Below are 17065 nucleotides of genomic sequence, written 5' to 3' on the forward strand. Positions count from 1 at the left end.
AATTAATTATGTCTGGTTGGGCCAGACGTGATTGTGTGATCAGTTCTACAGGGCCGTCTCGAAGAATCGATTAAAATGTTTGTGCCTGGGATGAGTAAAAAAATGGGCCCCTTAAATCGTGTTATCAATTATGTGATAGACCGTTTGACAATTTTATCTGTATGATTGCTTTTCAAAAGCTCAAAATGGACCCAAAAAAAATAAAAATACACAAGTTACTAAATGTCTCATATAAAACACAAATTAAAGTTTTTTTCTATAAAAAAAATAGATCGATGACTTGTGGGAATTGAACCCATGACCAGTGAGGCAGTAATATAGTCTAGCACACTTTCCATTCAACAAATGAGTCATTTTTTGTAGGCTTTTCTTTTAATTTTTTTATAAATATATTTTTTAAGTTATGGGTCTCTCGAGAAAGTGGGCATAGGCCCGTCTGCAGTTCTATACACTTAAAAGGTGGTCTCCCCCCCCCTCCCCCAATTTTAAAAACTATAAATAGAAAGAATAATTAATTATACGATAGCCCATATTGCGGTTTTGGTCCCTAACTGCCAGAAAGTACATGTTTAAGCCGCTTTTTGATAAAATGTAACATGTTTAGTCCTTGGAGTGGATGGAGGTTAACTTTTTTATTACATATGTTAAAAGTTACCATTATTACCCTTTAATATTAATTTTTTTTTATAGAAATACAATATGTGGAACGTTCCCATAAATGTTAAATATTCCTTAACATTAAATGGTATTTTGGTCATTTCACATAAACTTAACAAAAACTGGGCAACTGGTTGGAAAAACGAGTTGTTTTTGTTATTATTTTTAAGCTTGTTTAATATATTAACTACTTTATGAATGAGGACCAAATCTATAAAACATAAATATCCCTAATGAACAGTTATTATTGTGTATCTTTATTAGTAACGAACTTCACAACAAAATACCGACACATTAAGAAACATATACACTTTCAAACTAGACGACATAAAACTTAAAACAACTAAATCATAGAAATTATGTTTGGTGTCAACCAAACTAGTTCAACCTGATCTTCTTCGAAACACGGAAAATGAGAGCCAAACAAGCAGTAGAAGCGCTATGGGGGGTAATATCGACAAACTAACCGAGCCAGCAATATGACCACAAAAGTTACCAAACACATTGCAAACCTTGTTCCATCTCGTATGCGAGTTTCCTTTGTATCCTATGTAACCAACTGCTCCAGCCGCACCTGTTGCCGAAGCCAAGATACCTAACAACAACTGTATCATACATACCCAATATTACTAGTTAGTATTAAGTAGCGACAGATTAACATTAACGACAAGATTTGAATAACTTACGGTATCAAGTATTGCAATGTGAAACATTAGCTTCGTGGACCCTCGTTTAAGATTCACTAGAGCGAGCGCGCCACTGATGATGCTGTATAAGCAAGCAACCGATAGTGCAGCCACGTAGTATCTGGATCATACCGAAACAATGATCATATACGCGTATGTATTATTATTTTGTACATAGACACAAAATAAAGCATTGATTTTAATATCGAAAAATGAATATAAAAGAAAATAGTACAATGTCTTAATGTTTTCGATCATTCTTCTGAAATTGGTGGGGGGGGGGGGGGGGGGGAATCACACAAACAAGTTTAATACAAAGTTAAAAATATATGAACAATTTAGTTTAATAGTATTTACATACATAACTATATGTATGTGTATATAAAAACTAGCTAGAACTTAAAATACATAGATCATTAATTAGAAAAATTAAAGGTTTATATTTACTCCGTTTGTTACCACAATAATTTAAGTTACATATAATAATACTGTTATGTGAAGTTTTCCCTACGACTTAATGTACGCGTGTGAAAAATTTTATTACTTTCAAAAACTTAAAACATTTTTACATAATTATAACTATAACAACAAAACTAATGTATAGTAAACCAATTATAAATTGAATGGCCCTTCATACCTAATCATCACTTATGTTAGATATTACTCACATGAAAGCCGGAGACTGGTCGAAATTCGCAACCATGGATATGGTCATGCCCGGGGCAACGGGTATTAGCTTGGTTTGTTTAGAAGTGACCATAACAATAACAGCAACCAAGGCGGTTGCAAACAACACGACCCTCAAGACAATATCAAACACCATATGGTACTTGACACCTATACCAGCATCTATACCTGTACCCATACTACCCTTGTAGTCAGATTCAGGTGCTGGCATATCCACTGACACAGGGGAATGTGACGGATTCACCGCTGCCATTGTCACCCGAAGTTGCAAGTTTGTGTTTCTGAAGCGTGTGGCTTGGTCTATGCCAATGTAACTAATATATATATATATATAGTTGTGTATACAATAATTGGTCAACTTTTTTTTGGCATGATTAATTAAAGCAAGATGTTCAAAGAAGCAAAGATGGTTGACGTAAATTGTGTATTTTTTTGTCAAAAAAAATTAAGAATTAAATAGACTGCTTAACTAATTAAGAATCTTGGATTTGTTTAAATGATTCTTGACATATAATTTTCAATACAGAAAAGATCAGCATGGCGCATTCACAAATCAAATTTTCAAGAAAATGTTACTTTACGTTCACATTTGTTTTCAACGGTGAGCACCTACAACATGTTTTCTTTAACGGCCAACAAAAGTAAAATTTTTAAACTAAAACGACAAGTACCATTCTAACTAGCAAGATACTAGTCTACACTCTACACAACATCCCAACAACAAAACAAATCACCTAATTATACTTTAAATTTACACCAATCATCTCATGGAAAAAGAGGTCTTCCGAATCTATTTTTTAACCCTAAGATAACTTAGTTACTTAGATCTTTAATGTCACTCACAACACCACCCACTGTCACCTCGAGCCGTTTATGTCATTACGAGCCTTCTATACTATAAACACTACAACGAAACAAGACAACCCGCGTAGAAATACTTTGCCTTTTTCCTTGAAAATTTTGCAAACTTATGAAGCTCAAGGATATCCCGAATATTAAAGGATACCCCTTGAGCTAAGTCACATGAAACAAAAATATGCCCGGCCGTCTCTTCCAACTCGCCACACACCAGACAATCTACGTAATCAACCATAATATTTCTCTTTGCCATATACATCAAAACCAGGACCCTATCCAACTCCGCCCGCCAAGCTAGAATTTCACTTTCCGGGGGACCTAATTATTCCACTATAGCCTATATCCTGGACTAGACGAACATACCTCAATAATTCTTGCTTTCAAACTTGCAGTGTAAAAACTTCTTGAAGCATTAATCTCCCAACCAATTTTGTTATCCCCCCCCACCATACACACACACACCATTAATTGTTTGTTAGCAATCCTAAACTAGCAATGGTGTTTCGTTATCCGTTATGACCTAAGGGCTTTTTTATTTTGGCTTAATCGAAATATTTAAATCCTCATGACCAACCCTAGCCATGGAAAACATGGTCGCAAAGTTAGTGACGGATATAACTTGTGACGGGTTAGCTATGGATTTTCCTCCACCGTAAGTTGTAGCAAATTACATAATATATTATAATAATTAACTAAAATTTATTTAAAAGAATCTTCTGAAAAAAAAAAAAAAAAAAAAAACCATCGGCATAACGGCATTGCCATGTCGTTTATATTCTTCCAGAAACACCATACCTCTATTTCGTCACAAAAACGTATTCAATTGCAACCAAAGTGGTTGCTACTAGGACTAATAGAGTAATAGATTAAAAAAATTAAATCAAAGTCAACACTATAAAGTATATATATATACCCCAAGGCCCAAAATATTTGTTAATTTGATATAATTTTAATTATCAACGTTTTACTGATGTATTTTATAATGTAGCCATTCATAATTGAAAGTTTCAATATGATTTTTTCTTTGGGAAAAAATAAAGTCGTTAGAAGCATTATTTTTAAATAAGTTTCGTATCAATCAATTTGTATCCTTAATCCGATTAAAAGCCCTAAGCATAAGCTTCAAATTTGGAAAAAAATTATAGCTGAGTTGAGTTTTTTTTAAGAAGGGGGTGGGGTCAATGAAAACAAATATTGTGAAATATGGGATCGGTTACAACAATTTTATAAGGTGAGATTACTATCGGCAAATATATAAAAACGGTGGGATTAATAAAATCCAACTTTTTAATTATTTTTTTAGGTTTGGTTATGATTCTTATAGTTTTAAATTTTTTATTTGTGCTATAAAACTTATAAACACGAACTCTTAAATCGTACACAATTATCACCCGTATAAGGTTTAACTTATATCCACAACAATTATAAACCGATCTAAAGTTATACCGTTACAGTATGTTTATCACTTATTTATAATTTTTTCTTTCTAATTAATTTACATTGATATTTCACCACTAATTATTAACATTCACACAAAAACTTATGCAATGAGTTGCAAATTGTAACTCACATATGTGATGGGTCAAATGTGAGGTCGTGAAGATGCATTTGTGAGATACACACTTTAATATGAGCAGTGTCATAAGGTTTATATAAAATAGTAGTAATTAATAAAGGATTATTTGCCTAAGTGTGAACCAAAAGGAAAAAAGATGCTAGATAATATATATAATTTGCTTTTGTTTTTAAATAAACATATAAAAGACAAATAGAGAAGTTGTGACAAATATTGATAAGAACAAAAAAAGGAAGTTGAGTTAGAGAAACGTATAGGGTATGTTTGACATTAAGCTTTTAGGTGTTTTTAGGAGTTTTAAGCTTCAAGCTTTTAAGAAAAAGCTTCTACTCAATTAAGAAAAGCGTCTAGGAAGCAAGACGTTCACGAGCCATCATAAGATTCTTTAAAAACATTCATTTCTTCTATAACACCACAGGTTCGTAATTGTCATCAAAACCTTTTAAAGTTCTGATCATTTGTAATTTGTAGAACACGTATGACGTTCTAGTTCACAAAAACCGAACAACTGAACGGTATTCAATAATTCAAAAACTAAATAGAAAGATTTACACGTTTTCACTAGTAAGATTTTAGATGGACATCAGGAACTCAATACCTTTGGTGTTAATGTTATAACTTATAAAATAAACCTCATAAAGCTTTAAAGCTTGTTCCAACATTTGAAGATTAGTCTTTGAAATGGTATCAAAACTCTATTCATTTTCATGTATTTTCTTTCTTTTCTTCTACTTGTAATATCATGTTTTCAATACTCTCATGTTCAACAAAACAAGTTATTGGATAACAACACATACATCGCCTTTCCGGTTTCTTAAAACCTTGAAAGCGGTCTCAAACTCTATCTTAGTCGTTTTGGATACCTAAACTATCAAACCAATGTCACAAACCCCAAAGAAGATTATTTTCATGAGGCTCTTGAGGTCGCCATCAAATCGTACTAAGTCTATTACCATCTCAATAACGTCACTGGAAGACTTGACGCACCGACAATGTCCATGATGGTCAAGCCTCTTTGTGGCTTTCCTGATAAAGATGATAAATCTTTACGTATTGTCTCCCATTATCGATTATCTACAGGTAGAACAAAATGGCCTAAAGGAAAACGTCATCTAACTTACGATTTTGGTTCACGTTTCCCTACCCAATTCATGCCTCCGGTTGCAATATTTTACATTTTCAAGAGCCAAAACTCATCAAAGTGCTGACTAAATATTATCATGTATTAAACATCATTAGTAAAATCCAAAATGAATTCAAATAATCATAAATTAGACAAATGTCATAATACCAAAATAAAAATAAAACACGCTTATGATCAGTTCTTCAATAATCAACTATGGTTGGAAATGTTCCAAACATAATAAACAAAATATATCCAAATTTCCAGTTCCATTTTTACCTCTAAAACCCGAGTCGTGTTAGAACCCCATGATACCGCCCCCTTGAGAGGTGGCGCCTAAAAGCAGATTTAACAAATCATTAAACGAGTCGGCCTTCGACATCCCAACATTCTCATTCTCGGGTGTCGGGTTACACCCAGGGGTAAAACCGTCATTTCCACCAACCCATTCCACGATGGACTCGAATGATTGAGGCTGATAATTTAGCAAATCATTAAACGAGTCGGCCTTTAACATCCCAACATTCTCATTCCCTTGTGTCGGGTTACACCCAGGGGTAAAACCGTTATTTCCATTAACCCATTCTTGCCCGTGGAAGTTCCCCAAAGCAGTGTTAGAATACCCATTTGACCCACTTCCATCCAAAACAATACCACATTGTGAATTGACTCCCAACACAGGATTCATCTCACCTGAAGGTGCGGTCAACCCTTTGTCGGTCAACACAGTCCGAGAAATATCCTCGACTAACTCATTTTGGTTGACTTCATTGACCCGAGTGGGTATGACTGCCAAATCCACAATATTAGACACGGATATTGTTGCGTTGACCAGCGCGGTATCCTTTGACCGCACGATACCCCAACCTTCTACAAGCTCGTCTTGTTCAAAAATATCACCATGGACCGAACCAAAACCATTATTGTTTAACGCATTTGAATCTTTAACTGAATCTTTTAATGCCTGTTGGCTAAGTAAGTTAAGTCGTGTATCGTTATACATCAACTTTTCATAATGTTGATTTAGCACCCCCGGTTCACATAGTAGATAATGCTCCCTGTGCGCATCAATAAGGTTACATAAGGGCTCTATATATACAATTTAAAAATAACACATGCATATATACATGTGTCGACTTGCTTCTTCATTAGTAAAATCATAAATCTCTTCCCAAACTGTGTGTTTTCAAGGTTGCGACTCGGTCTCTCCGAAGAATTTTGGTTTTTTATTAAGCTATAATAATAATAATAAGGTATACAACAAGTTCATTTAAGAACTAATAATATGTTTATAACTAGCATAATAAATATATAAATGGAAGAAGGTGAATACCACAATAGATAAGGTGCCAGGCCCATCATCTGGCCAGTGGGCTTTTAGGCCCATGCTATCTTCCCATTTGAATTCTATTTTATTCTTAAGCCCACCATAAAGAACTTCCCATACAATCTTATGTTGTCCAAAGTAAAATTTTGCCACCAAATCGTCTGCTTTATTTGACTCATACTGCCACAAGCCCACAAACAACATTTTTTTGTTATTTTTTTCAGATTCGGTAACAGGTTTTAACCCGAACCAATTTGATATTTATTTAATGACCCGCTACTGGACCCGACTAGACCCACCAAAACTTTTCTGTCCGAAGTCTCAACACCAAGGCAAGTTCAAACTCTAATCTGATAGTTGGAGTTTATGTTGATGATTTGATTGTCACCGGATCACCGAAGAAAGAAATTGACAAGTTCAAATCACAAATGGAAAGAAAATTCGAAATGAGCGACTTAGATTTATTAGCCTACTACTTAGGTATATAAGTCACCCAAACAGGGGGTGATATCTCAATCAGACAAACTGGTTATGTGAACAAGATTCTCAAGGACTCAAAAATGCTTGAGAGCAATGATACAAAGACACCAATGGATCCAGGACTTAGACTAACAAAAGTTGAAGGTGGAGAACCAGTTGATCCCACCAAGTATAGAAGTCTAATAGGATGCCTAAGGTATCTCCTTCACACGAGACCATATTTAAGTTATTATGTAGAATTACTTAGTCGTTTCATGCAAGAACCAAAGGAGCATCATCTCAAAGCAATAAAGCAAGTTATTCGTTATATCAAAGGAACAAAAGATTATGGTATAACTTATCAAAGCAATGGAGGATGCAAGTTAATTGGTTATAGTGATAGTAGCTATGGAGTTAACACTGAAGAAGGGAAAGGCACAACAGGAATAATATTCTACTTTGGAAACTCTCCTATCAGTTGGTGCACTCAGAAACAACCTACCGTAGCATTATAATTATGCGAGTCAGAATTCATGGCAGCAACCGCAGCAGCATGTCAAGCATTATGGTTAAAGAGACTGCTCATTAACCGGATGGAAAGAAGAAAAGGTCACATTGTTGGTTGATAACCGATCAGCAATAGCCTTAATGAAGAATCCCGTGTTTCATGGTAGAAGCAAGCACATCGATATACGTTATCACTTCATACGTGAATGCATCGAAAATGAACAAATAACCATGGAGCATATTGCTGGAGAATCACAGAAGGCAGACATCTTAACAAAGGCGCTACCAAGGATCAAGTTCATCACAATGAGGGAACTACTCGGCGTCAAAGACCTGCTTCAAGTTGATCGTGATTAAGGGGGTGATTGTTGGAAATAATCACTCACAACCAAAAGGGCATTTTAGTCATTTATGTTTATTTGTATTTTAGTTTAGTTATGTTAATTGTAATTAAGTAAAAGGGTCAAACATGTCATTAGATTAAAGTTGTATGTATGTATCGTGTATATAAACAGATGATGCCTGTATCATTCTGATGTAATGAACCCACAAATTATTAATCAATTTCCAGATTTGTTTGATCAATCGTTGTTTATAGTCGATCCTATTTATCAATTCCTGTCAAGAATTGGTATCAGAGCATAGGATTATCACGAATTGATTAACCCCTCGTCCGTTACACTGATTGCACGCACAACAGATTGAAGAATCGTCTCTGTCCTAACCGTTTTTCAATCAAAATTCGTTTGTTCCTAATCGGAATTCACGTTAATCCGGAAACCATTAATCAGTTGAATCCCAACCGATTCAATCGGACGGTTACTGATTTCCCAGAAGCATTCAACAATTCCCAGTCGGTTCAAGAATTCGTTTCAATTTATTGTTGGAATCAAACCCTGCAATAACCGTTAATTGGAACAAGGAATCGTTAATCGGATTCCATAATCAAAGAGAACAGTTTCGTGTAACCCACTGTTTCATCGCTGGTCATATCAGAAAATCAAAATTGGAATCAAAAGTCAAGATTTGGTTCGGTGTTTCATCGATGGTTATTTGGAACCCATATATTGGAAGTAATATATTGGAATTTAGATCACAACCAGATTCTAAATTTCCACAGTTCAATATTTTGATACAAAGTGGATAATCACACACATCAGAACCCGACATCATCATCAGGTTTATTATTCCAATTTTTTTAATTCTTTGTCATAGATTAGACAATAGAATTTGTTTTGTTGTTGGATTATTATAGAAACCCGTAGATTGAAAACATAGTGATTTATAGGATTCCCCGTTAGAACTGAATTGTTGAAGAAAATTGTAAGAATGTCAGACACAAATCAGAATATTGGTCCGGTGATACATTACAAGGAAGTGGCAACACTTTCTAGTTTTCAATGCCCAATCTTAAAACCGACAAATTATACGGTTTGGGCAATACGTATCAAGACCATATTAGAGGAAAATGGCCTTTGGGAAATGATTGAACCACTTGAAACCACAGAACCCGGTGTGAAGAAAGATAAGACGGCCACCGCCTATCTTTTTCAATCATTACCTGAAGATTTGGTGTTGCAAGTTGCAAAGTGCAAAAGTGCAAAAGAAATATGGGACACGTTGAAAACTAGACACGTAGGAGTAGATCGTGTGCAAAAGGCACGATTACAAACCCTTACATCCGAATTCGAATTGTTGCAAATGAAATAAGATGAATCTATTGATTCATTCACCGCTAAGTTGAACGCCATAGTTTCTAGAGCAAATGGTTTAGGATCAACTTTTGATGAATCAACCCTAGTACGTAAGTTACTTAACTCCGTACCCGAAAGGTTCATCCAAATAGTAGCATCAATAGAACAGTACTCGGATTTAGATGAAATGACTTTAGACGAAACCATCGGAAGACTTAAAACTTTCGAGGAACGAATCAAGTCAAAGAAAGGATGTAAGGCCCCGTTACCGATAGCCCTACTTTAGTGTTGGATTTACTCATAAACGCAGTTCTAAATATCAGAGTTAATAAAAACTTTCGCGGAATAATAAAACTTCACCCATAACATTTTACATAACCATCAAATCATGTCTTATAAAACATTAGTAGTCAATTAAAACAAAACATAGTCTTTAAAACATCACAACATTTCTTTGAGATGCCAGTATCTTCGATTCCATGCCATGTGTCTTCATTCATGCGAGCTGCCTCAACCTATTTGCCTGCGTGCATACTAAAAGTCAGCTACGCTGAGTGAGTTCTAGTTAATCACATAACTTACTTTTCATACACATATACGTGCCCGAAGGTACACATTACATACATATCATGTTCAGCGTTCGTCCATACACATTCATATCTAACCATACATTATAAAGGGCGTTTTCACCCTACCTACCTCGGATATTATTAGGGTCCGGTACCCTCCATCCTCGGATATTATTAGGGTCCGGTCACCCTTCATCCTCGGATATTTTTTTATGGTCCGATATCCTTCATCCTCGTATATTATTAGGGTCCAGTACCCTTCATCCTCGGATATTATTGGGGTCCGGTACCATTCATCCTCGGATATTATTAGGGTCTGGTACCCTTTCTTCCATAGCTTCATACCATACATGTTCTTAAATACTGTTCCTGACGATACGTGCAATCTCCGAAGAGCGTTCACGTACCATGAACATATCATACGTACATTATGCATATATCATATATATTCATACATGCATCTTATCTTACATCATACATGGCAATCACATCTTTAGCTACCACCTGACGGTACATGCAATATCCGAAGATCGTTCACGCACCGTCAAGCAATCATCATACATAAATCATACAAGGCATACACTTACCACTTAAGGTAAGTGCATTAGCTATCACATCGAGTATGCACACAGCCCCGAAAACATAACAAGGAAGTGGGCTAGAAACTCACCTGAAGTCGGTTACGTTCACCGTTTACGGTTATTCCCCTCTTGAGCTGTGCACGACTAACTGTATAATAATTATACGTTTCAGTAAACTATCACTACACATATCGTCTTTCTAGTTTAATTATTACCCTCAACGAACGGGGGTCCGGGGGCAGCGCCCCTTGCAGTGGGGTTCTAGGAGTGGCAGCCCCTAGCGGGGTCCAAGGGGCAGAGCCCCTGGCTGGGGTTAACAGTCTTAACACATTTTCCATTAGGATTTTGAATCATTAAATAATTTGCTACATAAAATCCAAGGGCTTCTTTGTAATTAAATCATTCTTTTCTAAGTCCAGTGACCATTCTGTCATTCTTTCAAAGTTCTGATTCGTCACTCAGTCCTTAACGAATGGGAATTCATAACGAATTACCCATTATAGCGAATCTGCCTTTGTAACGAATCAGGCATCTTAACGAACTGGTCTCTTTAGCGAATTGAACCTTAACGAACTGATCTGGTCAACGAATGAACCCTATAATGAATGGGGTTCATTCGTCCCTCCCTTAACGAATGGACTTAGCGAATGGCCTTAGCGAATGGCCTAGTTCGCCCTTATTTCCTTAACGAATTACATGCCAGTTCGCTAATCTTTCCTTAGCGAATCGGCTGGCGAATCACATCTATTTCGCTAGTTACCTTTAGCGAATTAGGGTTAGGTCAGAGAATGTCGGAAACATTCTCTGACACGCTAACCTCGTACCAGCCGCCTTTCCGGCGCCGCCGCAGGAAGAACGCTGTTTCACCGGAAAAACGAGATCTAGCTCGTTTTCCACCGTTTTTTCACCGTTTTTCGTCTCGTTTGATCCAGATCTGAGCTAGGGTGACCCCTAAACTCATCATAGGTTTGGTTTAAACGGTTTAATGGTTTAACGGTGTCGGCTCGTCGTTTCTTGACTATATCTAACGGTTTAAGCTCATACAATATTAAACTATCATTACCTTGGGTCGGGATCCGTTTCTTCTTCTATATTTCGGCTAGAGAGAGAAGTAGCTTAAGTGTGTGTTTTGAGAGGTGTAAGGAATATGTGTGAAATGAGAAATAAATGGGTAATTAAGGTTTATATAATTATGGATCATGGGCTTAAGCCCATGGTTCTTTCCTCTTTCTTTCATAACCCAAGTCCATTGACCGAACACTAGCCCAACTCCTAATAACTCATACTTTCATTTATTAACTGAAACCCGAAAAACGGGATGTTACAAAGGAAGTCTAGTTGAAAATCAGGATAAGTTGATGTTCACACGGCATGACGGTAATCATGGTCGTGGACAATCAAATGCAAGACGAGGAAGTAGGAGGTTCAATCCACGAGGGCGAGGCCGCGGACGGTTTACACCATCATCATCCCGGGAAGATTCCACTCAAGACCCGTCCAAAGATTCTAACCAAAATAGAAGGAAGTTCACTAGTGACACAAGTAAGGTTAGATGTTACAAATGTAGCAAACTTGGACATTATTCTTCAAATTGCCCTCAAAAGGATCATGCACAAGATCAGGCCAATCTAGTGCAAGAGGACGAAGAGCCGACCCTTTTAATGGCAATCCGTGAAGACCGTATTTATACTCAAGTAGTTTTCTTAAACGAAAAGGAGATAAAGCCCAGTAACTATAGGTTAACTGATGAAAGCATGTGGTATCTCGACAATGGTGCTAGCAACCATATGACTGGTTCGCGAGAGCATTTCACTGAATTAGATGAGAAGATCAGTGGGAATGTTCGTTTTGGTGATGGTTCGTATGTAGAAATAAAAGGCATGGGCTCAATATTGTTGGAATGCAAAAACATGGAGCAAAGAGTTGTTACCAATGTTTATTACATTCCCAGTCTTAAAAGCAATATTTTGAGTGTAGGGCAACTAACAGAAATTGGATGTAAAGTCGTTATGGAATACAATCAGTTACGTTTGTATGACATCAAGGAAACACTTCTCATGAAAGTCGAACGTTCGAAGAATAGACTTTACATTGTTAGCAAGTTTGCAAGATAATGCATGGCTATGGCACGCACGACTTTGTCATATGAGCTTTAACACGATTAAAGACATGACACGGAAGAATTTAGTTAGAGGAATCCCGCGTATTTCACACTCCTCACAAGTCTGCGATGCATGTTTGCTTGGAAAACATAGTAGATCTCCGTTTCCAAGGCAAGCCGAATCTAGATCAACTGAACCATTAGGTTTAGTTTCAGGAGATCTTTGTGGTCCTATCTCGCCATCAACTCATTCAGGAAAGAAGTATATTTTCTTATTAGTCGACGACTGTACAAGGTACATGTGGGTATACTTTCTCGAATCAAAAGATCAAGCGTTTGAGACGTTTAAGGAATTTAAATTGATGATAGAAATAGAGTTAGGAACCAAATTGAAGATGTTTAGAACTGATAGAGGTGGAGAATTCACGTCCAAAGATTTCTCCAAGTTCTGTAAAGAAAATGGAATAGCAAGACAACTTACTGCACCATACTCCCCGCAACAAAATGGCATGGTAGAACGAAGAAATAGAACAATACTATCTGCTACAAGGAGTATGCTTAAGGCAAGTAATATGCCTCAAATATTTTGGGCAGAAGCAGTAAGACATGTTGTCTACATCCTAAATCGAACACCGACCAGAGCTTTAGTTAATAGCACACCTTTCGAAGCGCTTAAAGGTGATAAGCCAAATTTGAAGTATCTTAAAGTTTTTTGTTGTAAGGCATATGCAAAAGTGTTACTACCACACTTAACGAAGTTGGATGATAGAAGCACTGAAATGGTATATTTAGGTAGTGAACCAGGATCAAAAGCTTATAGACTATTTGATCCTAGAACAAATAGAATTTGTGTTAGTAGGGATGTATACTTTAAGGAAAAGAAGTTTTGGAACTGGAAGGATGAAGATGAGAGTTTTAATCAGAAAGGAAACGAATGGACAGAATTTACAGTTGACGAAGTTTCAACATCTGTTCCACCCATCAATGTCGAACCTGAGTGTGAACAAACTGAAAATCAAACTCATGAAGATGAAGAACCACTCTCACCCGTTAATCCACCAAATCCACCGGTCACTCCACAATCATACACCCATGAACCAAACTCTGAAACATCTGCAAGCTCCTCTAGACCTTATGATCATACACCATTACGATTTCAAAGTTTAGAAGATATTTATGCTCGGGCACCAGAAATAATCTTAGATGAAAATGAATCGTTACTAGTTGAAGAAGAACCTAGAACATATAAGGAGGCAGCAGTAGATGAAAAATGGATTGAAGCTATGAAAGTTGAATTAGATTCAATCAATCGGAACAAGACTTGGATCTTGACCGATTTACCCAAGGATCATAAAGCAATAGTTTGAAATGGGTATTCAAGACCAAGAGAGACGCAAGTGGAAATATAATAAAACACAAAGCACGTTTAGTAGCAAAAGGTTATGTACAACAACATGGGATAGATTTTGAAGAAGTCTTTGCCCCGGTAGCACGAATAGAAACTGTACGCTTAATTTTAGCCTTAGCTGCTTATAACAAATGGGAAGTACACCATCTGGATGTAAAATCAGCATTCTTACATGGAGAATTGAAGGAAGAAGCGTATGTTTCTCAACCTGAAGGCTTTGTGAAACCACAAGACAAAGGAAAAGTTTACAAACTTTCAAAAGCTTTGTATGGACTACGACAAGCACCACGTGCATGGAATGTAAAGTTAGATTACACGTTGAAGTCACTTGGATTTCAAAAGTGTTTGTTAGAGCAAGCAGTCTATATCAAGGCAATTTCAAACTCTAATCTGATAGTTGGAGTTTATGTTGATGATTTGATTGTCACCGGATCACCGAAGAAAGAAATTGACAAGTTCAAATCACAAATGGAAAGAAAATTCGAAATGAACGACTTAGATTTATTAGCCTACTACTTAGGTATAGAAGTTACCCAAACAGGGGGTGATATCTCAACAGACAAACTGGTTATGTGAACAAGATTCTCAAGGACTCAGAAATGCTTGAGAGCAATGATACAAAGACACCAATGGATCCAGGACTTAGACTAACAAAAGTTGAAGGTGGAGAACCAGTTGATCCCACCAAGTATAGAAGTCTAATAGGATGCCTAAGGTATCTTCTTCACACGAGACCATATTTAAGTTATTATGTAGGATTACTTAGTCGTTTCATGCAAGAACCAAAGGAGCATCATCTCAAAGCAATAAAGCAAGTTATTCGTTATATCAAAGGAACAAAAGATTATGGTATAACTTATCAAAGCAATGGAGGATGCAAGTTAATTGGTTATAGTGATAGTAGCTATGGAGTTAACACTGAAGAAGGGAAAGGCACAACAGGAATAATATTCTACTTTGGAAACTCTCCTATCAGTTGGTGCACTCAGAAACAACCTACCGTAGCATTATAATTATGCGAGTCAGAATTCATGGCAGCAACCGCAACAGCATGTCAAGCATTATGGTTAAAGAGACTGCTCATTAACCGGATGGAAAGAAGAAAAGGTCACATTGTTGGTTGATAACCGATCAGCAATAGCCTTAATGAAGAATCCCGTGTTTCATGGTAGAAGCAAGCACATCGATATACGTTATCACTTCATACGTGAATGCATCGAAAATGAACAAATAACCGTGGAGCATATTGCTGGAGAATCACAGAAGGCAGACATCTTAACAAAGGCGCTACCAAGGATCAAGTTCATCACAATGAGGGAACTACTCGGCGTCAAAGACCTGCTTCAAGTTGATCGTGATTAAGGGGGTGATTGTTGGAAATAATCACTCACAACCGAAAGGGCATTTTAGTCATTTATGTTTATTTGTATTTTAGTTTAGTTATGTTAATTGTAAATAAGTAAAAGGGTCAAACATGTCATTAGATTAAAGTTGTATGTATGTATCGTGTATATAAACAGATGATGCCTGTATCATTCTGATGTAACGAACCCACAAATTATTAATCAATTTCCAGATTTGTTTGATCAATCGTTGTTTATAGTCGATCCTATTTATCAATTCCTGTCAAGAAATTTACACAATGTATAAAAATTTTCGGCCGAAAAAGATAAATTTACACTACCGAGCGAAAAACGGAGGGGGCAGGCTCAAAATTTCGGTCAAAAACGGATAAATTTACACTATGTAAAATGTATACAAATTTTCTACTGTAAAAGAATAAATTTACACTATCAAGCGAAAAAACGGAGGGGGCCGGGGCCACCCCTGGCGCCAACTAAGCTATGCCCCTGTCAACATCCATTTCATAATATTAAATTTGATCTCAGCTAGTTTCGACCCAAACATATTTGACTTATATTTTTTAAAAATGACATGTTTTGAGCCGACCCATTCTGACCCGCTACTTTCCTGAACCAGCTACAACCCAAACTTTTCTAACCAAAGTTTCAACTTTTTTTTATATATATTTATATTTTATATAATTCCAAATTTGGTCACAAGTTTTGACCCGAACCCATTATCACCCGCTACTCGACCCACCCCGCCGACACGTTTTTTCATGCTTATAATATAGTGGTGTGTCAAATATAATTGAAACATTTATATCTATATGTTTAAGAACAATTGTTATGCACTTCAAATAATTTGGGACCAACATAACCTGGATTAACCCGTTAACAAGTAAATAGGTCAAACCCGACTCCACAAAACAATATGTTAACATTAAAAGATTGTGTATACCTGCCATTTCCCAATTCTTAAAAGTCGATGTCGAAAGTGGATGCCTTTTTATTTGTAGGGTCCGAGGCCCGGGCTCTTGGCTTACGTTTTTTCTTACTTTGTGCAGTACGGACTGCACAAATATGTGCTCGATATATCTCCAATTCTGATGGAGTCTTCTTTAGCTTTAAGCCCAAAGGACCTGGCTCGTTAAGCCGATGGTGTGAGACCGAGGACTCATAGCTCCACTGCAAATATTAAACTACAAATTATTACAGTTAAATCAAAAGGTATAACTACACCTAGCATTTATAACGGGTCCGTTTTGGTCAACTCAAGTTATACAACGGGTCAACTTGAGTTAAAGTTAACTGATACAACGGTCAATTTTTGTCTAAACGGGTCAAATTAGGTCACTATTATAAAATTTACCAACACAATTTTGATACTTTTTCTTGAACTAAAATACTGATATTTTTCAAGTTGAACCCGTTATGACCCGAACCAAATTCATCAAATTGATTATTCTTGAAATAGCCAGTTTTAGCC

At 36.5% G+C, this 17065-nt stretch overlaps 1 protein-coding gene across 1 annotated transcript; it reads right to left on the minus strand.

Moving 5' to 3' along the window:
- Window positions 1-954: 954 nt before the first annotated feature.
- LOC143541076 (CASP-like protein 1) lies at window positions 955-2414 on the minus strand. Its single transcript, XM_077033985.1, has 3 exons — window positions 2012-2414; window positions 1344-1464; window positions 955-1262 (listed from the first exon to the last, which is right to left on the minus strand). The coding sequence occupies exons 1-3, from the start codon at window positions 2281-2283 to the stop codon at window positions 1041-1043; spliced, it is 615 nt and encodes a 204-aa protein (XP_076890100.1). The 5' UTR covers window positions 2284-2414; the 3' UTR covers window positions 955-1040.
- Window positions 2415-17065: the final 14651 nt, after the last annotated feature.

This window comes from Bidens hawaiensis, unplaced genomic scaffold (genome assembly GCF_021521415.1).
Source record: "Bidens hawaiensis isolate Kalapana, Puna unplaced genomic scaffold, B.hawaiensis_p1.1 tig00012467_1, whole genome shotgun sequence".
NCBI lineage: Eukaryota > Viridiplantae > Streptophyta > Magnoliopsida > Asterales > Asteraceae > Bidens > Bidens hawaiensis.